Source organism: Pituophis catenifer, unplaced genomic scaffold (genome assembly GCF_029215685.1).
Source record: "Pituophis catenifer annectens isolate HBS135680 unplaced genomic scaffold, rPitCat1.0.hap2 SCAF_6, whole genome shotgun sequence".
Lineage (NCBI taxonomy): Eukaryota > Metazoa > Chordata > Lepidosauria > Squamata > Colubridae > Pituophis > Pituophis catenifer.
This window is the reverse complement of record NW_027256886.1, coordinates 532,396-559,874: the sequence shown is the minus strand read 5'-3', so window position 1 is coordinate 559,874 and position 27,479 is coordinate 532,396. Positions and strand designations below refer to the sequence as shown.

The 27,479-nt window shown below is 52.9% G+C and overlaps 1 protein-coding gene across 1 annotated transcript in view; it reads right to left on the bottom strand.

Moving 5' to 3' along the window:
- Window positions 1-3,763: 3,763 nt before the first annotated feature.
- Window positions 3,764-27,479, bottom strand: part of ATP13A4 (ATPase 13A4) — a 35,141-nt gene continuing 11,425 nt past the window's right edge. Inside the window, exons 8-30 of the mRNA XM_070944903.1 lie at window positions 26,513-26,585; window positions 21,557-21,688; window positions 20,472-20,645; window positions 19,778-19,935; window positions 18,428-18,616; window positions 15,559-15,620; window positions 14,261-14,411; window positions 13,567-13,644; window positions 12,618-12,771; window positions 11,833-11,944; window positions 11,335-11,459; window positions 10,354-10,520; window positions 9,697-9,816; window positions 9,500-9,579; window positions 9,354-9,396; window positions 8,661-8,770; window positions 7,914-8,010; window positions 7,366-7,438; window positions 6,730-6,904; window positions 6,081-6,274; window positions 5,111-5,199; window positions 4,573-4,653; window positions 3,764-3,995 (exon numbers count right to left, since the gene is read on the bottom strand). Coding sequence (XP_070801004.1) covers window positions 3,765-3,995; window positions 4,573-4,653; window positions 5,111-5,199; window positions 6,081-6,274; window positions 6,730-6,904; window positions 7,366-7,438; window positions 7,914-8,010; window positions 8,661-8,770; window positions 9,354-9,396; window positions 9,500-9,579; window positions 9,697-9,816; window positions 10,354-10,520; window positions 11,335-11,459; window positions 11,833-11,944; window positions 12,618-12,771; window positions 13,567-13,644; window positions 14,261-14,411; window positions 15,559-15,620; window positions 18,428-18,616; window positions 19,778-19,935; window positions 20,472-20,645; window positions 21,557-21,688; window positions 26,513-26,585 — 2,868 coding nt within the window. The 3' untranslated portion in view covers window position 3,764. The remainder of the gene's footprint in view (window positions 3,996-4,572; window positions 4,654-5,110; window positions 5,200-6,080; window positions 6,275-6,729; window positions 6,905-7,365; window positions 7,439-7,913; window positions 8,011-8,660; window positions 8,771-9,353; window positions 9,397-9,499; window positions 9,580-9,696; window positions 9,817-10,353; window positions 10,521-11,334; window positions 11,460-11,832; window positions 11,945-12,617; window positions 12,772-13,566; window positions 13,645-14,260; window positions 14,412-15,558; window positions 15,621-18,427; window positions 18,617-19,777; window positions 19,936-20,471; window positions 20,646-21,556; window positions 21,689-26,512; window positions 26,586-27,479) is intronic.

Sequence of the window (27,479 nt, the reverse complement as noted above, 5' to 3'; positions counted from 1 at the left end):
GCACAACGTGGCCTCAGCAGGTTCTTCTCCCAGTGCAGCCCGGAGAGGTTTCCCAGCGGGCGTGAGTCAGAGAGAGAGGATGGGGCACTTCCCGCTTTGAAAGGGCAGGGCGATGCCTGCGGGTGATGAGCGGCTGCCTCTTCGGAGTTGCAGAGCTGAAGAGCAGCCCTGGCCTGGAACTTCCCGCTGTTCCTTGTCTCTGTCTGCCTCTGCCAGGAATTGTCCAGCAGGTTGCAAAAGTCGGGCTTTGTTAGGTGGGTGTGGAGGAAACTGCCCCCCTCCCAGAAAGCTGCTGCTGTTGAGCAACCAGGGAACCAGCTTCCTGCCAGGATGGGCTTCTCAAAAGGCTTCATCAGAACGGAAGAAGCTTCTTGGATGAGAAGCAAAATGTTTTCAAGGAAAAAACAAAGATAATCTAGTTACCTTTTGGAAAGAGGAACTTTGGGCCAACCGTAACCTGGATGATGGAGAACCTCCAGCAGAAGCCTCCACAGATCTGGGGCTGTGTGGCCCCCATGGGGGAAGAAAGGGGGCCTCGCACAATGTCTTTGCCTCTTCGTCATCAGGATTGGGACGTCAGAGAAAGCACCTGCCTGAAACACCCGAGGTCCTTTTTCTCCAAACCCTAATAAACAGCTCAGAGATCCAAGTGGGGCTTCTGAAGGGGAGACTGCCATATTAGGTCCCTGCCACCCTCTCTCAGACCCGCTCCATCCTCTGACCTGAACCCTAAGCCTAACCCTGGCAGAAGTTTTGAAAGCTTTTTTTCCAGAGAGCCTCCTTTTGTGCGATGTCTTTAGCTTTTATTCTCCGTTGATTGTTCATTTCTTAGTGGGGTTTTATTGTTATTGGTGACCTGTGGGGGTATTTTTAGAAGCTACCATGGATGGGTTAATTATCATTTTGAATTCTCTGTGAGCTGCCCAATTGTGGCATACAAGAGATGAGTTTGATAAATGAATGAATAAATAACCCAACCACTTTTATTTCTCTGCCCCGCTTTTTAAAAATCTGGTTAGTGCGGTTGCGTAGGGTCTGGTTGTTCTATCCTGCCCTTGGTGGCCCTTTCAGGTTAACTCCTCTCTCGCTAACTGTGACAAGTATGTACATAGAGAGAGGGGGTGTGGGTCACATTATTCTCCAAAGCAACAAAGAAGGCAGGGCAAGAAGCAACGGAGGGAAACTAATCAAGGAGAGAAGCAACCTGGAATTCAGGAGAAACTTCCTAACTGTGAGGGCAATTAACTGGTGGAACTGCTTGCCCCATGAAGTTGTGGCCGCTCCATCACTGGTGGTTTTCAAGAAGAGACTGGACAGACACTTGTCTGAAATGATATAGGACAGTGTTGGCGAACCTTTTCGTGCTGAAATGGGAGCGTGCACATGCGCACGGAGGAGCACTGGAATCCAGAAGAGCAGTTCCCTGGCATGGACACACATGCTGAGAAGCTGAGCTTCTGGTTTCAGCGTTCGCATGCATGCCAGTCACCTGGTCTTCTGGTTCCTAGTGCACATGCACACGCAAAGACCAACTGGCCAGCACACTTGTGCATGCTGGAACCAGGAAGAGCAACAGATGACGGCTGGCGTGCTTGGAGAGATGGCTCTGCGTGCCACTTCCAGCACGTGTGCCACAGGTTTGCCATCACGGGTATAGGATCTCCTGCTTGAGCAGGGGGAGGACTAGGAGACCTCCAAGGTCAAATCCTAATCCTAATCCTATTCTATTCTATATTCCAATATTTATTCTATTCTATTCATTTTCTAAATTCCATTCCATTCCATTCATTTTCCCCGGATGACGTATGAAATGCTGTGCTGGTTGCTGATTGCTAAGACTTGCCCACCGGTTTCTTTGCAGACTTTAGTAGCTTGGTTTATTATTGTGGGGTTTTGTGTTTTGTTTCATAGTACAGGCAGTCCTCGACTTATAACAGTTCATTTAGTGACCATTCAAAGTTACAACCGCACTGAAAAAAGTGACTTATGACCGTTTTTCACACTTACAACCATTGCAGCCTCCCCAATGGTCACATGTTCAGAATTCAATGCTTGGCAACTGATTCGTGGATCCCCTTTTGCGACCGTCTGATAAGCCAAGTCAATGGGGAAATCAGATTCACTTAAGGACCGTGTTACTAAGTTACCAACTACAATGATTCACTTAGCAACTGTGGCAAGAAAGGTCACAAAATGGGGCAAAACTCACTTAAATGTTTCACTTAGCAACAGAAATTTTGGAGCCAATTGTGGCCGTAAGTTGAGTACTACCTGTATCTGCAAAAGCCTGTGATAAATACATAAATCAATCATTTCAAAGTCTGTGAACTTTCGGGGGACTGGCCTTTTCAAAGGGGCCCAGGGACACAGGCTGAGGGCCACAATGTCCAGCCCTGGCTGAGCCATTCGTCTGCCAATATTGCAGGCGGGCATCCAGCAAAGACCAGGCTGTGCAACATGGAACATGGCTTTTCAGCTCAGCCACAATTTACAGGGAGGCTTCAATGGAGTTGCTACCCCAAAAAGCTCCCCCTTCAAGTCACAGGATTTGGGGGGGTGGGGAGGGAAGGCTCAGGCCTTTGCCAGCTGCTCAGCTCAGGGTTGGGACACACACACACACACACACACACACACAGAGTTGCCAGTTGGTGCAGCTGAGATGCTCCTGGAGGAAAGAGCCCCAAGCCCCCACCCAGGGCTGGCTTCCCCCCAACCTTCCCCCAGGGCCCCAAAGAGGCTGCAACTTTCCATAGGATCATGGGGAAAATATGCACGGACTGCAAGGGTGTCAGCTGCATTTAATTAAAGCCGGGCCTTTTCCTCTGATGTTCTCGGAACAGAAAATGTTAACGGAAGATGAATTTCTGCCAAAAGGCCAGGATGGCAGCCCCTGAGCTGCTCCTTTAAGCAGAACACTATGTCGTCGTCATAATCATCATCATCATCATCAATGCAGGCCCCCGCTGGACCCCAACGTTTAACAAAAATCAGTTTCAATAAAATAGTAGCAGCAATCTCCAGATTTCAGCCCCTGCCCCTGCCCCTGCAATGCCCAAGGGAACCACCAGAGGTCCCCAGGGCACAGGTAAAGACTGACCCCTGCTGGGCACAGAAGCGGCCATCCCTAACTGCAGCCTGAGAACTGGTGGTCCCAGAGAGACCGCTGGAGGTTCCTGAGACACCCCAACAGGGGGAAGGGGGCCCTTCCTGGCAGGAGAGACCCTTGCTGGTGAACGATGAGAAGGAGGCAAAGGCTTAGGATCCTGGATGGGGGAGGAAGTAGGAAGGTGGGAGTAGATCCAAGGAGGGAGGGGCTGATGGAGGAGCTGCATTCACACCTGACCCTTTGGCAGCCTCAGGCACCCGGAGGGCAGCAGGGCCTGGGTGGGACCTGGAGGATCTGTGACCCCTTCTAGCACCATGGAGAAACCGAGCTACTTTGGCCCAGGGCTGCCCAGCGGAAGCTCCTGGAGCAAGCCCACCCCCGTTCAGGAGGTGGGGCATCCTTGTGTCTTAACAGGGAAGACCCCTAGGGAACCCTCCCTACATCTCATCTCCTGTCCTTTGGCACCATCCCTCCGACAGGGCAGGTGGACTCACTGCCCCCCAAGCTCTCCCACTGGGGCTTCCTTCCACCCTCCTGCCTCCCCACTGCTGACCCCTATAGTAGGCATCTCCCAGCTGCCCACAGGGCAGGTGCGAAAGGGCCGCTTAAGGTTGGACCCTGAGGCTGGCCCCTCCGTGCCGCCAGCAGAGACCCGGCCTCAGCAATGTTGGAAGGACTGCTCGTGGCTGATGAAGGCCGGGTTGGTGTAGGCAGGGCCCGGCCCTTTGAGTGGGACGGCCGTGGATCCTGAGAAGTCGGTCCTGTTGCTGGGGGGCCACGCCGGGTCCCGCTGTAGGGCGCGCTGGAGCTGCTTGTAGCGGCTGCTGGACTGGTACCCCACAGCCCTCTTCAGCCACTGCCAGAGCGCCCTGTTCTCTATCAGCCATTCCTGCGGAGGGGGAGGGGGGAGGAAGAGAGGGAGCAGGGCAGGAGTCAGAAGGCCACAGCAGAGGACAAAGCCTCCCCACCCCCCACCCCTCCCGAGGGGCAGCCCTGGAGACAGTGCAGGATGCCAGAAGCCAAGGCTGCCCCTGATGGGTTGCCAGGCCTGTGGAGCGGGGTGGCTGGGGGCACCTCAGGAGAGGAACTGCAGGACGGTTAGTCCTCCACTTATGAGCCCAACGTCTCCACTGATAAGCAAAGCAGTTGTTAACTGAGTCACGCCCCATTTTACAACCTTTCTTGCCACGGTTGTTAAGTGAATCTGGCTTCCCCATTGATTTTGCTTGTCAGAAGTTCACAAAAAGGGGATCATGTGACTCTGCAACCGTCATAAGTCCATGCCAGTTGCCAAGCCCCCGAACCTGGATCACGGGACCCCGGGGAGGCCGCACTGGCCGAAGTCTGTCCTCAGTCCCTTTTTTCAGGGCCATTGTGACTCTGAATGGGAACCAAATGAATGGTTGCAAGGCATCCTGAGAGGGGGCAGTTTTCGGCCAGGGGGGGCAGGGCAGGACCCCACTCACCTCCACAGCAAGGGAGGCGATGAAGGCGACCAGCAGCAGCCCAAGGAGCCAGACCCTCCAGAGGGTGGGGGTGCACACCAGCTGTGGGTGGGAGAGATGGCAGTGGGTCGGGGGGTCCTGCATCTTTCTCCCCACCCCCCCACTCCCCACCCCTCAGGCCTGGCTAAAGACTCGCTGCCTCCCCTGGGAAGCGGCTGACCGGGGCTCCGCTCACTCCCTCCACCCCTGCAATGGGGCAGCCCAGCCTTCTTGGGGTCCGTCTCTCCCAACCTGAAGCCCCCCCGCCCCCCTCCCCAATAGGCTGGACTAACCCCCATCATGCACTGCCAGCAGAGCCTTGGATCCAGGAGTGCACCCCTTCCAGGCCATGGGCTGAACCTTCTGCCATGCGCTGGAGCCCAACGGAGGTTCTGCCCTGAGGTTCAGCGGGAGGCCGGCCCCACCTCGGCCAGGCTGAGAAGTGGGTCTCTGGGATGGGGGCCTTCCAGACCCCTGTGGCCAGGCCTCCCCCCACCCCCCACCCGTCAGTCCTGCTTACATCCATCTGGGCGTAGAGTCCGTCTATGTTGGCAAAGAGGAAGAAGAGGCAGGTGGCCAGCTGCACCATCAGGACAGCAACGAAGATGTCTGGAGGGACAAAAGAGTCGGGGGGGGGGGGAAAGAGGCAGGCCAGGAAGAGGCTAAAGGAGGGGCCAAGTGCCAGCAGGCGAAGGGCAAAGAGACGGAATCCGTAAGCTCCCAGCCCCCCCCCGTACCCCCCACCTGCCCTCCGAGAGCCCCTCGGGCCTTCCCTCCCTCCGTCACAGACAGTGAAGGATGCCCTTCTGGGAGCCAGCCCAAGGGCCCGTGATGTGGATATGGGGAGTGTGAGTGTGTGTGCAGAATGGAGAGGGTACAAGAGGCTCAGGGGAGCTCATTTCTCCGCCCCCCCCTCCAGAGAGAGCCAAGCGCAACCTCTCTCAAAGGCCCCCTGCTGCCTTTGGGACCTTGGACTTGGGGTGTGAGTGTGTGACTCTGGGCTTGTCACGCAGAAGGAGCTCCCTTCCACCAGCCGAGCTGCCCCGGGCCGCAACTGGGCTTTCCTGGTTTTTTTCTCTGAAGGTCTGAAGAAGCTTCTTAGATGAGGAAGTCCAGCTGCCTTTTGGAAAAGCACCTTTGGGACTCCCTACCCAGACTCCTCTTGGGGGATTTCTGGCGTGGAGGCTCCAGGCAGGGAGGGGCCTTGTGGCCTGAAGGAAATCCCCGGCCTCCTCGGCCTCTGGCTGTTGACCCTAACCCTCTGGAGAGCACATCTCAGGAACCCAAGACTCAGCAGCTCCAAATCCCTTCAGGCCAAAATCAACGTACAGCCCAGCCCAAATGTGGCCCTTGGGGTCACCTCGTGCCTTCCCTTCCTCGGGAGCTGCAGATGGGCAACCAAAGCCCAGCTAATGCCCAGTGGGGACTTGTGGTCACTCAGCCCCCAGGGAGACCCCCCCTCCCTCCGGGCCCCTGCTTGGCCCTCTTACAGTTTTTGTAGAGGGGCTCCCGGAAGGGCCTCCCCTTGGAGAAGACCAGGGCCACCGTCAGGCAGTAGAGGGTGCAGAGGAGCCACACGCTGGTGTTCTCGTAGCTCTGGAAGCCGTCCCTGGGCAGGGGAGTTCGGGGGCCGTGGCTGTGGCTGTGGCCGTGGCCGGGAGTGGCGTTCTGGGGGGAGCAGGCCCTGGAAGGAAACGGGGGAGGGGAGACCTCAAGTGTTTATTGGGTGTTTATTTATTACGTTTATATTAGAAGGTAGAATCCTAGAGCTGGGAGGGACCTCGGAGGCCTTCTAGTCGAATCCTCTGCTCAAGGCAGGAGACATCACATCATCCTAGTCCACCCCTGTACGGTCTCTCCGTATTCTTAGTGTTTCACCTTTCTCCTTAACTTTAGTGCTGCCACATTTATGCTTTTATGCCTTTGAAAGCTGCCCAGAGTCTCAGAGAGTGAGACGGGGGTGGGGGTGGGGAATATAAATTGAAATAAATTTGAGGCACGGGATTCCCTGTGCTTCCAAAGGGGCAGCCATCTTAGCCAATGCAGCCAGGTCTGCACCCCAGCTCTCCTGGGCTCCCCTCGCTCTCTGGGGGGGAGGAGGGGGTCTCCACGCTGTGGGACCGGGGGGGGGCTGCCTACCTGTGGATGTCACTGGGGGAGTACCAGAGCTGCTGCTGCACCAGAAGGAAGCCGCACAGCTGCACCGCCAGGCTGAAGAGCAGGTTCAGCACCACGGAGAGCAGCAGCGGGGGGGCGATCAGCTGCGTGGGGGGCCGATAGGGCGCCAGGCCGGAGTGGGGCCCGTTCAGGCTCACTGCAAGAGAGGGCACCGGGGGTGGGTCTCCCTGGGCCAGAGCACCACCCTGGAGCCCAACCCAGGGCTTTGGGAAGGCAGTTGGCACAGCAGGTGTGGAGACGGGGCCTGAAGCAACCCTGGCATTTTATGCCTGCCAGTTCCCTCTTGGCAGGGAGGCCAGCATTTCTCATAGGAGGTGAAGGGTGCCAGCTTTCCTCTGGCGGTCGGAAGGGAGCAGGGCTGGAGGGTCTGCCCCTGAATGAGGCTCCCCCATCCTGAACCGAGCCAACTGTGCCCAGTAAGGGTGGGGCCTCTCTTGAGCCGTTCGTGCTCCGTTGCTTGGCAGACCGGAGGTGGCCGTCCATGCAGAACCAGCCCTTCCGGCCATCCCCAGATCAGTAAAGGCGGGGGCTCCTTCCTTGGTCTCCCTGGAAGGCCCCTTTCCAGCCTTCCTCCTGGGGTTCTTGGGGGCAGCTTACTTGTCATCCCAATGACGGTGGTGATGGCCAGATCTTGGAAGAGGAACTGGTAATTCCCAAAGGTGTTGAGTTGCTGAAAGCGAGAAGCACGATGGCAGGTCTTAGGCCTCTGGACGCCCAGAGGGGGGTCTCTCCTCCCCAGCCCCAGCCCTTCTAACTGGAGGAGAGGGAAAGGGGCGTGGGCTTCGGCTTCCCCACCCCTCCCAACAGGAGAACACCAGCCAGCTCATTGCAGGAGCTACCTGGGTCAGGACCCTGAGGCTCTCCAGAGACCTTCCCTTGCTGAGACTGTTCTGAACTGCCAGCCCCTTAAGGCCCCCTCCCCTCCCCCCATGGCTGTTGAGAGGGAGGGCCCCCTCCCAGATGCAAAGAGAGAGGCCCGGACTGGTGGGCGTTGTTTGAAATGAAGGAGGAAGAGCCCTCTGACCCAGGGCTGGTCATTCTCCCAAGGCTGGCCCTTGGCCGGAAGAGCCCTGGTTCCTGGTGGGACCGACTCCTGCAGCGCCCCCTCCCCACTCTGGTCCCAGCAGAGAAAAAGGCCACCCTACCCAGTAGAGCAGGAGGACGCCAATGTAGCTGGCCAGGCTGAAGACGGCCATGTACTTGAACATGCAGAAGGAGGTGACCAGGGCGGCCCGGCCGTGCCTGGGGGGGAAACAGGAGGATTAGAGAGGAAGGGGGGGGGGGAGAGAGAGTCCTTCTGGGCATGCTCAAGAAACCAGGCTGGTGAGGGCAGATGGAGATGGGTGGAATTTCTGCAAGGAAAAGGAAGGTAGAAACAGGGAGCTTCGGAGAGGTTTTCCTGCTCCTCCAAAGATCACCAAGCCCAGCAGGGCCCAGGGAGGGTCTTGACTCCCCACTGGAAGAGCAAAGGTGACCCTTCCTGCCACAGGCTTCTCCTCCTCTGGAGAGACCCTCTGCTCTGCTCTGCTCTGCTCTGCTCAGGGCTGCTCTGGAGGCGCCTGGCTGGAGGCTCCTTTCCCACCTGCAGCAAGTAAAGCCTCCACTTTTGACTGCCCCCTGAGAGGAAGGCCAGCCTGCATTGGATGAAGGGGACTCAGTCCTCCTCTGAATCAGGGAGGGGTGTTCCCAGGCAGCCCAGCTGCGCCAAAGGAGCCCCCTCCCAATAATGAGGGTTTGCCTCTTTGCAAAACCTGCCCCTCTCCATTTAGTGACCCCAAAGCCCCTCTCCTTGAGGCTTGGGGTGCAGCCGGTGTAACGGTGGACACCACATGATGCAGACCCTCCACCCAGGGCCTCCCTTGGCATTCCCGCCCCATCTCTTCTCTGCCCACCTGATCAGCTCCGGCACACACTCTATGGTGGGCACCTTGGAGGTGAAGGGGGAAGCCACCGAGGCATCCTGCTCGGAGAGGGAGATCCCCGCGTGGGCTTCCTTCAGGGCCTGCAAGGGAAGGAGCCGGACTCAGAGCCAGGCCTGGTCATCTGGCCACCCGCCTCTGTGCCCTCCGCCGGGAGGATTCCAGAGGCGGTTCCTGTCCTGGTGCTGCTCAGGCACCCTCAGGTGAATTAACCAGAAAGGTTGCTCCTGCGATCTATCAGGAAGTTGGGGGAGGGGAGACGAGGGAGGGGGAAAGGGAGCACAGGGGAGGGGGTAATGGGAAGCGGGGACAGGGGCCCCCATTAAAGAAAAGCTGGCCTGGACTGGAGAGCTTTTCCAAAGAGGGGCAGAGGCACCGGGCTGGGTCAACCAAGCCACTCGGCCAGATTCCCGAGAGAATTCAGCACCAGCCTCACCCAGCAGCCTCTCCTGTGGTTGTGAAGATGCCCAGCAGCACCTTCTAAGCAGCCCCTCAATGCCTGGTGAAGATGCCCAGCATCCTTGCCTTGGCCCCCATCCTGGGCATGGCAGGGAAGAGCCAGTCCCGTTGGCACAGTGATCCCCAAAGCATGCCTCTTTCACTGATTCTGCTCTGCCCCTGCCTGTTGGCCAGGGAGACTCATGCCACCCTGCCCAGAGGACTCACCCCACAGTCATTGGCCCCGTCTCCGCACATGCCCACATAATAGCTGGAAGAGAGAAGACAGAGCCCGGGCCCCTCCGTGAGTCCCGGGCAGCCCAGCCCAGCCCAGCCCGATTCCCTTGCAGGGGTCCCCAGGGCCCCTCACTCACTCAAGCTGCTGGAACTGTTGCACCAGGTGGGCCTTCTGAGCAGGAGACATCCTGGCAAAGACCGTCCCGTTCAGCAGCAGCTGCAGGAGAGAGCCGTGGCTTCACAGGGGGCATCAGACCCACAGGGGGAGAAGGGAGCCCAGAGCAGGCTGGCTGGCCCAGCACCTTCCCCTCCGGGCTGGGCTCTCTGCACTCACCTGCGGGAGGAGGTGCCCAAAGTGCTGGCTGAAGACCTCGTAGGAGCCCCCGCTCAGGCAGAAGTGGAAGCCACGGTCCCAGGCGGGCGGAGGGTCTCCCCCCGGCTCCACAATGACCCCCTGCAAAGGAGAAAGGGGGGCAGTGTGGGGGAAACCGGTTTTCAGGTGAATGGAACTGTTCTGTAAGCAAATTAGTTTCGGCTGTGCACTGCCCTGAGTCCACTAGGAGAAGAGCGGTATACAAATTGAATAAAATAAATAAATAATAAATAAATAAATAAATAAATGTGGCCTTGCAGCTCACGGTTGGGCCCATGATAGGTTTTGTCCTTGCAAGCCCTGAATCTCAGCTGTAGTCCTTTGTTTTCTGGAGAAGGGCGGGAAGATTTTACTTATGAACGTGTATCCACCCATCATTTCCCCTCCTTTCTGAGATGTGTAAATCTGAGGGCATCTCTTTGTTTGTTTGTGTGTGTGTGGGGGGTGTCTCCCTCTCTCCAGCACTTCTGTCTAATACACCCTGCAGTGAGCCTTGATTATTTGCTTTGAGCCCCGTGTTTTGAGGCCCCAAAGGGGTCTGGAGGGCACAAAGGCAGCCACTGAGGGTTTTGCCCAGCAGCCCCTGCCCCTCTGCCTCCCATCCGCCAGTCCACTCACCTCTGGTCTGCCGCCACCTTCCTGGCTGAGCTCCTCCAGCTCTTCCCAGCTGACGGAGGCCGAGGGCTGGCCTGGCTGGGCACGGGCTTCCACCAGAATCACCCGGCTGCCCTGGGGGATCATGCCCGCATTTCTGGCCACGGTGATCGCAGTCTGAAGGTTGTCACCTGGGAAGTCAAGAAGGGGCATCGCCAACTGAGCCTGGAGCCTGGGGAGTCCCATGCCAGAGTCCAAGGCCTAACCCTGAGCCTTGTCTTTAGCAGCTGGGCTGGCGAAGCTGGGCAGGAGGGGGCCCCTTGGGTGCCATGGGGAGGCCTGCGCCTCCCCCCCCAAAGACACAGACTTTCCTTGCACAGAAGGGGATGCCTCTGTCGGTACCAGGACTTATTTTTTGGTTTTGCTACCCCAAAATTTCCCTTGGCCATTGCAACATCCATGTGACTTCCTTGGTCATCAGGCAGTCATGAAGGAAGGGAAGCATGGGATATGTGATGGTAAAGAAAGAAACCCGCTAGGAAGAGATGGGAAGGGAATCCTGGCAGAGGTCTCCCTGCTTAGGGGGTCTGGTTTTGCCCAGGATGGCTGCTCCCAATGCGCCCCACCCGGGGGTGAAATCCAGCAGGTTCTGACAGGTTCTGGAGAACCGGTAGCGGAAATTTTGAGTAGTTCGGAGAACCAGCAAATACCACCACTGGCTGGCCCCCGAGTGGGGTGGAATGGAGATTTTGCAATATCCTTCCCCCAGGTGTGGTGAGGGAATGGGGATTTTGCAGTATCCTTCCCCTGCCACGCCCACCAAGCCACACCAAGCCCACCAAGCCACGCCCACAGAACCGGTAGTAAAAAAAATTTGATTTCACCACTGGCCCCACCCAGCATCCCTGATTCACAGACCAGGATTCTGCCAAGGATGGGGGTGCTGGGTGGCACAGCCAGGGGCTTCTCCTGCTTCCAGCTACCTGGCCAAAAAGGTGGACTCACCTGTGACCATCACGCTCCGGAGGCGGGCCTGACTGAGCTCCTGCAGGACCGGACGTGTCTCGCTCTTCAGGCGGTTCTCCATGACCAGCAGGCCCAGGAAGGTCAGGCCGGACTCCAGCTCCTCCCTGGACAGAGGAAAGGGGGAGGTGGGCAGGCCACAAGAGGGTCCTTCTGCCCAGGAGAGCTCGGGAGACCCCACCCCATCCCAGCTGCCTCCTGGCTGGGAGCAGTTCTGTCACCCTCAAGTACAGCAAAGTCTACACGAGGTTGCTTGACCTCAGGGGGCTCAGGAGGGACCCTCTCTCTCTCCTCTGTGCCAGTCATCCTTCTCGCTGAAGTTGGGGGAGCTACACTCCAGCACTGTGTGGGAAGCCGGGCAGGGCAGGGCTGCCTCGAGGGCCAGCAGGGGGGCCCTGTCTGCAGCCTCCCCTGGGCCACCTCAGGCAGGCGGATGCAGCCCTCTCTCCTGTCTGCCTGCTGGGGCCGCCAGACCCTTACCTGGTCAGGGAGGTGGCCGGTTGTCCTTCCTGCAGCCGTTTGTGTGCCAGTGCAATGACTCGGAAGCCCTGGGAAGTGCAGCCCTGGAGTTCGTGGGCAAAGCTGGCGGGCACTGGGGGAAGGGGAGAGAGTTAGGCCCCAGGAAGGAGAAGCAGGGACCTCCCACCCCCCCACCCCTGGTGCAATTGCCCTTGCAAGAAAGACCCCGTGTCCCAGCCAAGACAAGGAGCAGGCCCTAAAACGTCTGGACCACTCCCTTTGATCTTCACACTTAATTAGGGGTCCCATCAAGAAAGCCCCCCAACTCATATCCTCCAGAGCTCAGAGCCCCCTCTCCTCCCCATCTGCCAGGCTGGAGCAGAGCCTCAGAATAAGAAGCAGAATGACGGAAGGGACCTTGGAGATCTTCTAGTCCAGTCCTCTGCTCAAGCAGGAAACGCTATGCCATTCAGAACAAACGGTTATCTAATCTCTTCTTAAAAACTTCCAGTGATGGAGCATCCACAACTTCTTGTGGCAAGGTGTTCCACTGGTTAATTGTTCTCTCTGTCAGGAAATTCCTCCTTAGTTCCAGGTTGTTTCTCTCCTTGATTAGTTTCCATCCATTGTTCCTTGTCTTGCCTTCTGGTGCTTTGGAGAATAGGTGGACCCCCTCTTCTCTGTGGCGGCCCCTCAAATATTGGAAGACTGCTATTATGCCTCCCCTCTGCAGGCCCCATTGCTGTCCAGCCCAGCCAGGCACAGTGGGCAAAGGCAGTGCAGGGCAATGCCAGCTGAGGGCTCACCTGTCTCTGGCTGGCAGAAACTGGCCACCATCTCAGGGGCGCCCTTCATGAAGACCTGGCCGTCCCCAGGGACCTCCTGGGCCACCACCGTCATCCGTTGCAGGGCTGAAGAGAAGGGAAACTGCCGGAGGACAGACAGGCCCTTCACAGGCACCTGTGGGGGGGGGGCAGAGGTGAGACAGCCACCTAGCAGGCATTTCCCTGCACCTGTAGCCATTCCTGGCCTCTTTGCATAAAACAAAACGGCACTGGGACAGTGACAGGTCAATGGTTAAGGGAACCAATCTGGCATCTCTGAACCTGGGTTTCATAGGGTTTACTGGATGGCACCAAGTCATATGAGGCAGCCCCAAATCAGCTGTTTACACCCAGCTCCCCAGTTGTGCTTCTCACTCTGCCCACCGGCAGCAACTAGGGAAACAACTATCCCTACTCAGGGGTGGGAACTGGACAGAGGCTTGGGCCCGTCTCCACTTGCTCAAAGGAGACCTCATGGGTGTGGCAGTGGGTCTGTGGGCAAAGCCACCCAGTTGGCAGAAGGTCCCTGCCTGTGTCCAGGAGCACCAGGAGAGGGACCTAAGTGAAGGCCACAGTCTCGCTCGCTCGACCACTTGGACCATAAGCAAGGCAAGGTCCTCGGTCGGTCCAGAGCTGCAAGTCAAGCAGATGCACCTGTTGCCCTCACTTGAAGGAGCCAAGAGGAAACCGGTGCCAGGTCGAGCTTTCCTGTTGACAAGAACTCATGGGCAGTGGGCAGGATCAGATCGAAGGATGCCCAGGCTTGGTCCCTGAGCACCGCCAGAGGCCCACCTGATCCCTCCCTGGGGTGGGGCATAAGCCAAAGGCCATGTTGAGGCCAGTTTGAACAGATTTATAAGCAAGGGCCCAAAGGAAGAGAAGAGAGAGTCCCTTCTCTGCCAAGGGCTGACCAAAGGAACTGGGCACTTACCTCCGCAGCTTCGGGTCCCGGGCTGACCACCAGAACATTTGCCGGTTCTCCGTCCCAACCAACGGAGTCCGCAAGTTCCTGTTGTTTTCAACAGAAGGAAAAGTTACATTGTGCCATGAGGTCTGGGCCCCACGTCCATTGGAAAGGGGGATGCGATGACGTTGAAAAGCGGGTCTGCAGAGCTTCAAGAAACAGACTCTTCTGGTAAAGGTCAAAGTGATAAAAAGAAACTTGTGTCTGTCGATGGCTGTAGGGCAGGAGTGGGCAACTGTGGCCCCTTTCGATCGATGGACTTCAACTCCCAGAATTCCTGAGCCAGCCAAAGGGGATATATCATGACATCACCGACATGCAAATGAGGCAACGATGGGATTTGTATCATTTGAGTGATGGCCACATAAGTGGCCAGGTGCCCCCCCTCTTGGTCTTGAACTAATGGGGAAGCAAGCGGCATCTTTGGTGGCCTGCCAGGGCTTGGGGAAGAGACCAGGGGGCTGCCGGCTGCCCCAAGGGGATGAAATGGGTAAATTGGCATTTGAGGAAAGGTGGCACCCCAAGGATATCATCAGGAAGTAACCCACAGACCCGGCTCCCCTCTCAGTTCATACAGCCAGACTTCCTCCAGGTTCCATATCAGGGGACACCGACAGGACCAACCCCAGATTTATTCTAAAAGAACAAAATGGAGCTTCACCCAGTGAGTTGCCTCAAACATCTTGAGGTCCAGCGGATCCCCCTGAATCTTCCCGTCCAGGACCATCAAGGAATGGCAGCAGGCCATGGCTGCATACGCCGGGCCCCAGGGCATTGGGTGGCCAGAAGAGAAGCGATGGACCTCCTGGAAGCTGGGGTTGAGACAATAAGTCACACACTTTGACACAAGCTACCTTAGATGTCCCACAGAGGCAAGAAACCAACCACCATTGAAGGCATGCTTAGTTGCCTTGAGTTTGGAGCTTCTGAGTTTTCCCAGAAATTACGTTTCAGCTCTTGCTATTCTTCTACAAGACCCGTGCAGCGCCCCCCCCCCCCCATTGCTTTGCCATCATTCTGAAAGAGATCTCCCTGGATGGCCAGTCATGCTGCTGAGAGCCCCTCCAGGAGGCAGGGAGACCTTGTGAACATCTGATGGGACACAGCAAAAACCCTCCTGGTTCTAGCAAGGTGAAATGGTTCTGGAACCTGCCTGCAGCTCCTGAGGAAGAGGAGCAAGATTCACCTTCTGGGAAGATTCAGGTCTTATTATTATGAGGTTTCACACAACTGAATTTCTGAGGGGCAAGATAGATGCTCTCCATTCAGGCTTGACATCATGCACATCTCAGTCCATGTTTTGGGCCGTAACACTGAAGTTGTTTGCCATTGTGGTCTCAGCAGGTGGTAGTCCCACCACCCATTCAAGTGCTAACCAGGCCCAAGTCTGGATTCCTCAGAGGCTTAAGGGGTAGCAGAATCAGGGCATTTACAGTTACCAGGTTCCAACATCTGCTAGGCAAGATTACTGGCAGTCCTCAATTTATGACCATTTGTTTACCAACGATGCAAAGTTATGATAGCACTGAAAAAAGCCATTTCCGTGGGACTGTTGCACCATCCCCAGAGTCACCTGATCTAAACGCCAGCGTTTGGCAAGCAGCCTGCATTCACGCCAGTTGCAGCATCCCAGGGTCACGTGATCAGCACTTGGGACCTTCCCAGGGGGCTTCTGACAAACAAAGTCAATGGGGAAAACTGGATTTGCTTAACAACCGGTACAAAAAAAGGTTTTAAAATTGGACGTGACTCCCTTGGGGATAAAATGGACAACGGGGGACAGGATTTCCATCCCTAAGTGATGCGATTGTTCGATTGCCTCGCTTAGCAATGGCAATTCTGGCCCCAACTGTCGTCATAAGTCGAGGACTCCCTGTATGCTTCACTTCTCAAATATAGCAGTTAATTGAATTTTAGAAGAGGAAAATGGCCGGAGAGCAGAAATCCAGAGCTGGGTACCTCTTTCCTTCGGCCAAGACGATGCCCCACAGGTCCAGCCCGTCTTCAGTGAGGGTGCCCGTCTGCAGGTGGGTCCACGTGTGCCAGAGTCAAGGCGAGGACAAAACAAGGGGGCACGGTCAGGAAGCAGGGCAAAGGAGGGGGTGCTTCAAACCCTCCCTGGCGCCCTCCTGGGCTTTCTTGGGGGTTCAGGATCTGACCTGATGGAGAAGTCGGAGGAGTTTCTGAAGTATGCCCAAGCCTTTCTTCATAACTGCAAGCCAGGGGGGCTCCATTTGGGGAAGGCACCTGGAAGCCATTAGCCCAACAGGTGCAGAAGAAGCATGTGTGAAGGCCAGGGGTCGGGGGAGGGGAAAAACTCAGATCAGCTCCCCCCTTCCCAACTCTACCCCTGGGTTAGAAAAAGGGGGGGAAGGGAAGACTTGCAAGGTTGCTAGAGCCTGCCTCCTCCACAGAAATGGCTCTCCTCGTCCTCTGGACTCAGTTTCCCAGTCTGTCTCCCTCTCAATGGCTGGCAGGTCTTACTGGTTGGGTGTGATGGGAACTGTAGTTCAACAACCCAGACTGTCCTTTGAAAGCCGAAGCTCAAATACTTTGACCACCAAGTGAGAGGAGAGGATCCTTGGAGAAGACCCTGACCTTGGGAAAGAGGGAAGGCAGAAGGAGATGGCAGGGGAGGAGATGCATAGATAGGGCCATGGACACAATCAAGATGAGTTTGGGCAAACTCTGGGAATCAGTGGAGGAGGGGGGGGGAACTGGCGTGTTATGGACCATGGGGTCGTGAGGAGTCACACACAACTTAGCAATTGAACAACTGAACAACCGATCAAAACACTCCAGATCAAAATCAGTACCCTGAGGATTTATAGGGACCCCTATAAATGCAATATTTACTATTGCATAATTTATATGTAAACTGTTTAGCAAACTCCAAACAGCTCTTACAAAGTCTTAAAATGTAATTCCCTAAAAGTGTCAAATTTAGGTAGTTAACAGATTTTTTTTTTAAGACTTTGGAAATTCGTTAGTATTTGGCAGAAAACTCTGGTCTTCATTTTAGCTTTAATTCTTTGTGGGATAGAGAGAGACAACGGGTGCATAATCTGGGGTCCTCCTGGATTCTCGGCTCCTGCCCAGGGACAGTGGGCAGCTACGGACAAGGGGGGCTTTGCGCAGATTGCTCTTAGGCCCCCTTTGTGTCCATTCCTGACCTGGGCTATCTGCTCACCATCAATCACAGTCTACTGCAGTGCTCTCTACATGGGGCTGCCCTTGAAGACTGCTCAGAAGTTGGGGCAGAATGTGGCAATTTGGGCAGTCTTGAGTTTAGTGTCATAGTTTGCCATGCAACACCATTGTGGTACTCCTGGATGGATGGATGGATGGATGGATGGATGGATGGATGGATGGATGGATTCAAGCTGCTGGTTACCCTCTACTATTCTTCATGGCATGGAATCAGATTACCTGTGGGACCATCTATCCCAGGACCCAAATCACCCATCACCCATAATATCTCTATGTTGCCACCTCAGATTCTTCCTATGAGCAATTTGGTCAGCAAAATGAGTGGAGAACCCATCGCAGCAGCCTCAAAGGACGCCACCCCTCTTGTCCTTTCCTAAATGGTTACTCTCCTCCTGTCAAGCATATGAAATCAGGAGTCCAGGCAGTTCAAATAAATATAGGTTTATGACATGCTAAAGCTTTCTAGAAGAATCTGAACTACTAACGGTCAAAGCAAGTAGGCGGCAGATAAGAGTCAAGGGAATTCCTCTGGAATTGAGTGGAAACATGCAAGAGATAGAAATAGAAACAAACTTGTGGGCCGATCACAATCCAATCAAAATTAGTTGGAAGGGACAAAAGAGGAAAGTAAGATGGACCTTTATTTATTTATTTTATTTATTTTATTGGATTTCTATACCACCCTACTCCCGAAGGACTCAGGGCAGTGAACAGCCATAGAATAAAACACATAAATACAAAAATTTAAAATAGAATAAAAACGAATTAAATAATTTGGCTGAGACAAATTTAAAATACCCCATAATTTAAAAACAAATTAAAATTTACATTTAAAAAGGGGAGAAGATTTAGGCCAGGCCAGCTTGATGAAATAAAAAAGTCTTTATTTATAAGACCTTAAATCAATCTATAACAAGAGGATTTATACAGATGATGGAAAGAGAAATGGGGTTCTTCTTTAAAGAGAATAGAAAAGAGGAGACCTCGTTACTGAATGTGTGGGATACAGCAAAAGCGTTTATTAGAGGACTAGCCATAACTTATATAACGAAGAAAAGTAAGAAAAAAACAGTATCAAAAGATTTTGGAAGAAGAATATAAAGGACTTGAAACAGACTTACAAAAGGAACCACACAAGATAGGCTTAAGAAACCAAATGGAGCTGATCAAACATAAGCTAAATATTATGGGAAAAGACAAATTGGCACAACAAATAAAAAGAACAAAGCAAAACGTTTTTGAAAATGCTAATAAACCAACCTGAAGATGGTTAGCCTACAGACTGAAGAAAGAAAAAGAGAAGACATGGATAAGTAAATTGCAGGATGAGGAAGAGTCAAGGGAATTCAAGGTGGGCTGGACTTCGATCTCTTGTGAGCACAAAGGGACTCAAGGCTAATGATGCGCTTGACCCCTCCCCTCGGGCATAGCCTCCTTAGACAGGGCCACTGGGTGACAGAGAGCCTTCCCAGCCAGTTCTCCATCCCTCCTACCACTAAGCCAAGGACGTGAAGAGTTTTGACTCAGGAGCCTTCGACAACTGTTGGCATCAACTGCATTTGTCTCCCAGCACCTTCACACTGAAGTTCATGGCTCCCTCGAGAGTGAAAACGCTCACCTTGTCGAAGCAGATGAGATTCAGCTGGCCACATACATTGATCCTCTGGGGGCTGATGCAGAAAATCCCCTTTTTCTTCAACCTCCTCTGGGTGTAGATGATCCCTGTGGTCAGTGCAGCCGGCAGAGCTGGAGGCACCGCGATGGTGATGACATCCAGGGCTTTCTTCACCACCTCTCCTGCCTCTTGCTAACGGACACACGGAAGGAAGGAAGGAGGGCAGCAGTCAGCAAGAACAGGCAGGGAAGCCATGCCAAGATGCCAACGAATGCAGGTGCTCCACCAGCTCTTATCCTCATGCCAGGAAAATCCTTGGCAAGAAGGTTTTCCAAAATGTCAGCTTCCCAGGAAGACCAAGGAGGCAAACAGCTGCCTTCCAGATGTTTTGGACTTTCACTCTCATCAGCCCAAGCCAGCATGGCCAATAGCATGTGATTGTGGGAATGGTCATTTAAAAGGGTCACAGGTGATTGGCTGAGGGAGCCAAAAACTGATGGACCCAATCAATGTCATCCTTCACATACTAGAATCAGGATGGATTCTTTCTCTTTCTTTCTTTCTTTCTTTCTTTCTTTCTTTCTTTCTTTCTTTCTTTCTTTCCTTCCTTCCTTCCTTCCTTCCTTCCTTCCTTCCTTCCTTCCTTCCTTCCTTCCTTCCTTCCTTTGGGTTGATTCTTGGCAATTGCCTGGACTAACCAGCCCCGCAATTTTCTTGGCAAATTTGAAAGTGGAACACAATTCTGGGTAGCTAATGACAATAGTAAAATCAGTAATAAAAATAATGGGAAAAAAATGAGATGAATCAGGCACCTTACACCCATTCATCTGTATCAACTTTGGGGGTGGTGGGGAGGCAGTTTTTGATGGCTTTCCAGAAGATTAAGAGGGCCTACCAGATCTCAAAGGGGAAACTGCTCCAGAGGGCAGGGGCTGCTATGGAAAGGGCACCCTTCCCAGATCCCACTAGATGGCAACATTTAAGGGAAGGGGTCTGCAGTGCGTCCTCTTCACCCAATCTGGTGGATAGATCTTAGCCTTAATCTAGATCCTTCTAAACCAGGAGGTCTCCAACCTTGGCCACTTTAAGACTTACGGGCTTGAATTCCGGGGCCAGCTGGGGAATTCCTGGAGTTGAAGTCCACAAGCCTTAAAGTTGCCAAGGTTGGAGTCCCCTGATCTATACTAAAGCTATGAGATAATTATAGCCCTTATGGATTCTGAACTGTTGCTTGAACCATGGATTTGTATGTAGAGCCACCAGCAGGCCTAACTGAGCAAGGAAGAAGCCTCCGTATTTGCGCCGCCCCCCCAGAAACCCCTGGGCAGCCTCTGCCCTTCCCCCACTGCTCACCCCATTGATTACAAAGACACAGACTGTGTAGATCATCCCAATGCCAGCCACCACCACGAGACACAGGAGAAACTGCATGGCATCCCTGTAGAGGCGGAAGTTCATCGGCTTGGGATACAGGATGGATCTCACCAGGTCTCCCTTGGCTGTGTTGAAACCTGAGATGGTGAAGAAGAGAGAGGAGCAGTGATCCTTAGAGGCCTCCTAAGGCTGGGAGGTGAGGGAAGGCAGGTTGGGCTTACATGTTTATTGCTCACTTCCTGAAGAGTCTAGGGTGGAGGCAAGGTGGAGGAAGAGGAAGGCAGCACCCCAGAGACCAGACTGAAGGACAGAGACTGCCCACCCTACCTGGATCAGGATGAGCATGAATGGGAAGGTGGTTTCTGGAGGTGGTGGACACGACTCATAGCTACCTCATAAGTTTGAATCATCCTGAGCCACGGGAGGGCCCTCTGTGTATCTGTGACTGAAACCCAGTTCAGAAGACCCTTGGAGGAGATCTGGACATCCAGAGGGAGACACTGACTGGACCTCTCCCCACCCCATCCTGACCACAAGGATGCCAGAATCAGGCAGTTTAATGAAGGGGTGGGGATCCCTTCCAGAAGAGTCCAGGTTTGGGGGAGAGGGGAAGATCCACTTTCCACTGTCCAGCTTACACCGTTCACACAATACAAGATGCCTGTTCACCCACCGGTCCGCAGCACGACAGCCCTTGCTGGTCCTCCATCACCTCCCCTGGCCTGGATAACGTCTGTCCCACAGAACAGAAGGTGCCTCTTGCTGTCCTCGGAGGAGCTGAGATGCCACGGCTGGCTGCTCTTACAGTCACGGGGCAGACTGGTCTTGGTGACGGGAAGGCTTTCCCCTGGAGGAGGCAGGAAAGGGAGACTCAGCCCTGGCCCCCCCTCCATGGCTCCCCAGACAGACGGGTGAAGGATGAGCTGCTCTTTGTGGGCATGCGTGAGTGGTCACGTCCCCCTCAACCTCACTAACAACCTCATGATCAATGAAGTGTGTCTGATATATTCATGGCAAGAAAATAACATTGTGAGAAGTGGGGGAAACACCGCTTTAAAACTACAGCAGCTAAAGATGACTTTAAGAGGAGCCAGCTGTTGGCTGGGGCGAGATGGAGGCAATATCACGTGGACATGACACTTTAAACGTATTACTGGGAGCATGTTCTCGCTGCAATTACAAGACAAGAATAACAGAATGAGAGAGTTGGGAAGGGACCTTGGAGGTCTTCTAGTCCAACCCCTGCTCGAGTAGGAGACCCTAAAGCATCTCAGACAAATGCTTGTCCAGTCTCTTCTTAAAAGCCTCCAGTGATGAAGCTCCCACAACGTCTAGAGGCAACTTCTGTTCCACTGGATAATTTTGCAGAAGCTTTTAGCAATAAATCACTTTAACTGAACCTTCATTTGTGGACCTGACAATTCCACACAATATTACGCACACAGAGCTACAACCACTATTTTGCAAGCTTTATGTGCATGAAATATAAGACGATTCAAAATGTTCCCAGAAGCGTTCAGGCTTCCTTGGGTTTAATCTGCAGGGCCTGGGAGATTTCCGTGACTCCTGTCGACACCCCCACCTCGCCCTCCCCTGGATTCTAACCAAGCACGTTGCATGTTGCTGCTGTGAAGGGAGTGGGGGTGTAATGCCTCCTACGGAGCCAGACGTCTCCCCACCACCAAATTCAGGAGCTGCTCCATCCCTGTGTGCTGAGACTTTGGTCCAAGCAATGGGAGAGACCGTCACCCCGCTTACCAGTCAGCATGCCTTCATTCACGATGCACTGGCCGCTGAGCAGGAGGGCATCGCAGGGCAGCAGGCTTCTGCCCTCGTCCAGGATCAGGGTGTCTCCGGGCACCAGATGGCGGGATTCCACCTCCTGGGTGCCTGTCGGAAAAGAGAACCTTTGAGAGGGGGATTCTGAGGTATTTCTCTGGGGGTCTCTATTTTGGGTCTCTGGGGGGCCGGCTCCCCAAGGAAGGCCCTGCTTCGCCTCCTTCGCCTGCTCTACCCGTCTGTGGCCCCCTTCTAGCTGGACAGCTTAGCTCCTGCCTTTGGGGGGGTGCTGCTCCTCAGGCAGGAATGGGGGCCCCCGAAGCTGCTTCCTCTCCCAGTCAGGCCCCTCGCCCACAGCTCTGTAGCCGCTGAGAGGTCTCACAAGTTCCGGTTCTGGCCCCATTTTATGTTATATGCCATGGATAGATGACAAATGTGATATGTAGTATATTAGAATACATCATGAGTATAGTGAGCCTACAGTACCTTTTCGTGAACCCACCGGGAATCTCCCATTGCTGGAATGTGTGTATGAGTGAATTATTGCTGAGGATACAAGAGGAAGATTAGTGGTTGCGCAAGGAATGCCGTGGATGGCATTTTTCACGGAGTCATGGAGCAGGGAGTGAGAATGTGGACTTCCTGAGGTGCCTGGGGCAAGATGTGCCCAGTGGTGGGATTCAAGTAATTGAACAACCGGTTCTCTGCCCTTATGATTTCTTCCAACATCCAGTTTGCCAAACTGCTCAGAAAGTTAACAACCGGCTCTCCCGAAGTGGTGCAAACTGGCTGAATCCCACCACTGGATGTGCCCCATTCATGTGAATTCAGAGTAACCAAGGTGGGTATAAAGAGAAGACTGGAAGAAATCCAGATCCCCAAAGTGTGAGACGACTCTTGTCAGAGCAGGGGATGCCCCGAGTCTGCTTCCCAGCCCACTATAACGCAGCCTGATCACCTGAGAGTGTAAGAGAGCATTGCGTGAATGTGTAGCTGTCAACTGTCCCACTGGTATATGCAGAAAAAGAAACTCCTGGGACATAACTTTACCAAGAGAGTAACTTTACTATGGATCCAAAGGGACACAGAAGAAGCAAAGCCAATTCTAAAGGTTCCCACAGAAAGTAGCACAGATAAATTCCCCTTTTCCCCATTAGCCCTCACCCACCCCCCGTCCATTGCCCACCAATCCAACGCATTCTTTGTGTTTTGAGAAACAGCCTGTGCTGTTGGAAAAGTTCTCATAACATGACCTTGAAGTGTAGGAACTTTCTCAGGCTTAGCCAGATGGCTTGGATCCCTCAGCCCAACCCCCAACTCCCCCAGGAATTCCACCCCCTCCCTTCCTTTTCTGTTGTCAAGCTGAGACGAGCATTACAGGTGAGAATCCAAGTCAGTCTAGCTGGGCAACGATACTAGAGCAATTTGAGTAGCCTTGTTGGTTATACTTTCTTAATAGTCTAGTTGGGCATAGCAATAGCACTTATATACCGCTTTACAATGCTTTACACTGCTCTCTAAGCAGAGTCAGCCTCTTGACCCCAACGATTCAGATCCTCATTTTACTGACCTCAGAAGAACGGAAGGCTGAGTCAACCTTGAGCCTGATGAGATTCGAACTGCCAAATTGCAGACAGCCGGCAGTCAGCAGAAGTAGCCTGCAGTACTGCTCTCCAACCACTGTGCCACTGAGGCTCTACCATTGTCACTGCATTTTTTTTGTGTTTGCCAGCTGTGCTTGAATTCTAAGACTTACGGTAGATGCTGGGCACCTTATCTCTAAGCTACTGTGCATGTCCACATTCTTTCTTCACTTTTCCTTCTTCTAACTTTCTTTGTTTGTCTGCTAGAACTTCTGCCAGCAAGGCAGGGAAGTTTGCCAGGATGTAATTAATAGCTAGTAAGATTGTTTTTTACTTCTTTATAATAAAATGTGTTTTATTAGAATGTATCTCGGGTTTATTGTCTTAAAGTATACTTCAAGGAAAAGCCACGGTCCGTCTCTAATTAAGTGCAATTACCCCAAAAGGGGAATGGGATTAATTGCCAGCCTGACACGTGGTAGCAGAGGATGGTTCGGATTGATTTATGGCTTTTTCCTTGCTTGTTACTTTGATGATAAGCATCTAGGCTAATTTAGACAGATGATTATTTTAGCGACTGCGGAATGCTAATGTAATTGACTGCTAAGATGCCAAAAAAGAAGAAAAAAGGGAAAATGAACCTCAAGAGCATTCTCTACAAGTGATTTGCTTCTCTACGACGAAGAAGAAGCAGAAAGGAGGTTTTCAAATTTCCAGCCACTCGCTTCAGCCACCCGGCTAGAAGGAGCCATGGGAGGAGTAGAAGAAACGGATGAAATGCTCTTAAAGAAGCTTCAGGAAGATGAAAACAGAAAAGCTGCTCTTGAAGGCGACGTGCTGCAACTGAGGTCAGTGACGTCCCCTTCTGATTATGCATGCTCTCAAACAATTCCTGCAGAAGCCCAAAGTTTTGAAACGCTTTGTGCAAAGCCAAAGTTTTCACAAATGGCTGAGCATTTTTTCTCCCACACAGAGAGAGAAGTATTTTATTATTCTCCTCGAAGCTCTAAGCTCACCCAGCATGAGCAAGCTATGAAAAGCTATCATGATCAAATAGAATTTTTTGAACGTGAGCTATACCAGGCAAAAACGGTTTTATCTATGCTCGAGCCAGATAAGAGAGAATCTCGTGTTTTTCAAACCACTAAAACCTCCATCTTGCCTTCTTCTCTGAAGCCTAAAACACACCCCCTAGAAGGTATTGTGTCAGGCAAATCAGAACAGAGAGCTGTGTACACGTCACAATTGTCACATGACATTCTCTGTTCTCAAATTACACATCATGCCACGAAGGCAGAAAAGTTATCTGAGCTGCCTGAAACTAAAGGTGCAGCACCATCTGCTGGCGAAAGTAATTCACTAGAAAAAGCTGAAATGCATCGCAGTTTGCAAGAACAATTACAAGTATTGCATAAGACTTTATCAAACATGTCCCTAACTCACTCAGATATTCAGACTGCAATGCCACAAGTGTCTCCAGAGGCCCAATCTTCAGCAGCCCCTGGTGGTGCTGGTGTCCTTTTAGAGGGAGCACAACAATACTTAATGCAGCAAAGGCAAATGACTGCATCTCCAGCGGGTTACATTAATATTGCAACTCAAGCACAAGTGGCAGCTGGAGCACAGCAAATTCCAATACAGCAGCCACATTTTCAAGTGCATGCACAATTGCCACCCTGACAACCATAGCTTATTGTAGTAAGCTAACTTTGAAATTAGACAAGTAACACAGATATACTGTATATGTACAGTATATACACAATACAATACACAAGCACACAATAGATACAAACTCAAAGTAAACCGCACCAAACTCGATTGCAGAAAATGCGACTTCAGCAACAGAATGGTCAAGGCCTGGAATGCACTGCCTGACTCTGTGGTTTCATCCCAAAACCCCCAAAATTTTAACCTAAGACTGTCTACTGTTGACCTCACCCCATTCCTAAAAGGTCTGTAAGGGGTGTGCATAAGAACACCAGTGTGCCTACCGTCCAGTGGTGAAATCCTACCCGTTCGGGCTATCCGCTAGGGATTATGGGCATCAGTTCACTGAACTGGTAGTAATTACCCCTCCTTGGTCCCATCCACGCCCGGCCAGTCGCCGCTCACCTCTTCCAGCCCCTTGATATTCCAGAGAATTCAATGTTAAATGCAGCAGAGAGAATGCTAACTTTTCTCCCTCCATTCAGAACGGAGCTGCTTTAGCCTGTCCCTTTAAGGTAATCCCCAGGAGGGAGGGGGCCGGGAGGGAACCATAAAGGGAACAGCAGCTCCATTCTGAATGGAGGGAGAAAAGTTAGCATTCTCTCTGCCACAGAATTCAATGTTAAATGCAGCAGAGAGAATGCTAACTTTTCTCCCTCCATTCAGAACGGAGCTGCTTTAGCCTGTCCCTTTAAGGTAATCCCCAGGAGGGAGGGGGCCGGGAGGGAACCATAAAGGGAACAGCAGCTCCATTCTGAATGGAGGGAGAAAAGTTAGCATTCTCTCTGCCACAGAATTCAATGTTAAATGCAGCAGAGAATGCTAACTTTTCTCCCTCCATTCAGAACGGAGCTGCTTTAGCCTGTCCCTTTAAGGTAATCCCCAGGAGGGAGGGGGCCGGGAGGGAACCATAAAGGGAACAGCAGCTCCATTCTGAATGGAGGGAGAAAAGTTAGCATTCTCTCTGCCACAGAATTCAATGTTAAATGCAGCAGAGAGAATGCTAACTTTTCTCCCTCCATTCAGAACGAAGCTGTTGCAATCTGTCCCTTTAAGGTAGCCCCTAGGAGGGGGGTGGAGCAGCTTTCCTGCCTGTCATCCATTCCTCAATCTCAGCAAAGACTGAGGGAAGGATGGTAGGCAGGAATATTCCCCTCCCCATTTTCCTGCCATTCGTGACAAGGAGTAGCTGGGAGGGGAGGGGCCGGTGAGGAGCCCCTTGATGTGAGTGATGTTAAGTTGGCCATGCTCACCCAGTCACATGACCTCCTGCCAACAAGCCACACCCACAGAACCAGTAGGGGAATTTTTTTAATTTCACCCGATACCGTCCCTGTCCTAATGTTTCTTCTATTTGTATCTATTTTATGTATCCAATCCATGCTTATACTTATTACAAAATATGTTCTTGACAAATAAACAAACAAACAAACAAATAAATAAAATGTATAAATATAAAGGAACTAGTTAAGATTAATTGCATATTAGCCTTGCCTTTTGTCTGAATAACGCAAGAATAAAAGAACTATTGGAAAACTCTATTTGGAGTGGTTTGAACTCAGTTTTGTAACATCCTCAGGGCTCTCTCTCATCCCTGGCTCAGACACAGACAAAATGAACGATGGAGATCTCTTTGCTGCCTTACCTGTCTGTTTCCTGAACACCTTGACCAGGACACTATTATGGGATTCCACCAGCTGGTGCAACTTCACAGATTGCTGTGTTAGGAGGAAAGGGAGAATCAGATCAGGGAAGAGAGGGACAGGGGGACATCCCAACCAGTGGGCAGATAGGTAAGGCTAGGAAGGTGCCAGCAGCTAACATGTAATGGTCTATTGGAATATCCTGAAGAGATCAGAGGGGGAAGAGGTGCCAGGGTGCCAGGGTGATGGCCAGAAGGAATGGGGTATGGGAAGCATCTCCAAAGGGATCTTCCCTAGTTCCTGGAAAATAAAGGCAAGAAAGGAGAAGGAAGGGGTGAGAGGAGGAAGAAGAAGGAGGAAGGAGGAAGGAGGAGGAGTTTATAGTTAGTTATAGTTTATTGGATTTCTATACTGCCCTTCTCCCAGGGGACTCAGGGCGGTGTACAGCCACATTAAAACACATGAATTTATAAAATTTAAAACCAGTTAAAACAAATATATACAATTTGGCCCTCAAATTAAAACACACATACACCCACTTAAAATTCATATTAGGCCAGTCCAGCTTGCTGAAACAGGAAGGTCTTTAGGGCACGGCGAAAAGTACGCAGGTCGGGGCTAAGACGAAGCTCTAGGGGCAGCTCATTCCAAAGAGCTGGTGCCCCCACAGAGAAGGCTCTCCCCCTGGGTGTCCCCAGTCGGCATTGTTTGGCCGACGACACCCTGAGGAGCCCCTCTCTATGGGAGCGTATTGGCCGGTGGGAGGTTGTTGATGGCAGAAGGCGGTCTCGTATGTATCCTGGTCCTAAACCATGGAGCGCTTTAAAGGTGGTGACCAACACCTTGAATCGCACTCGGAAGACCACCGGGAGCCAGTGCAGCTCGCGCAGGAGTGGTGTTACATGGGCACGCCGAGTCGCACCCATAACCACCCGCGCGGCCGCATTCTGGACCAGCTGGAGCCTCCGA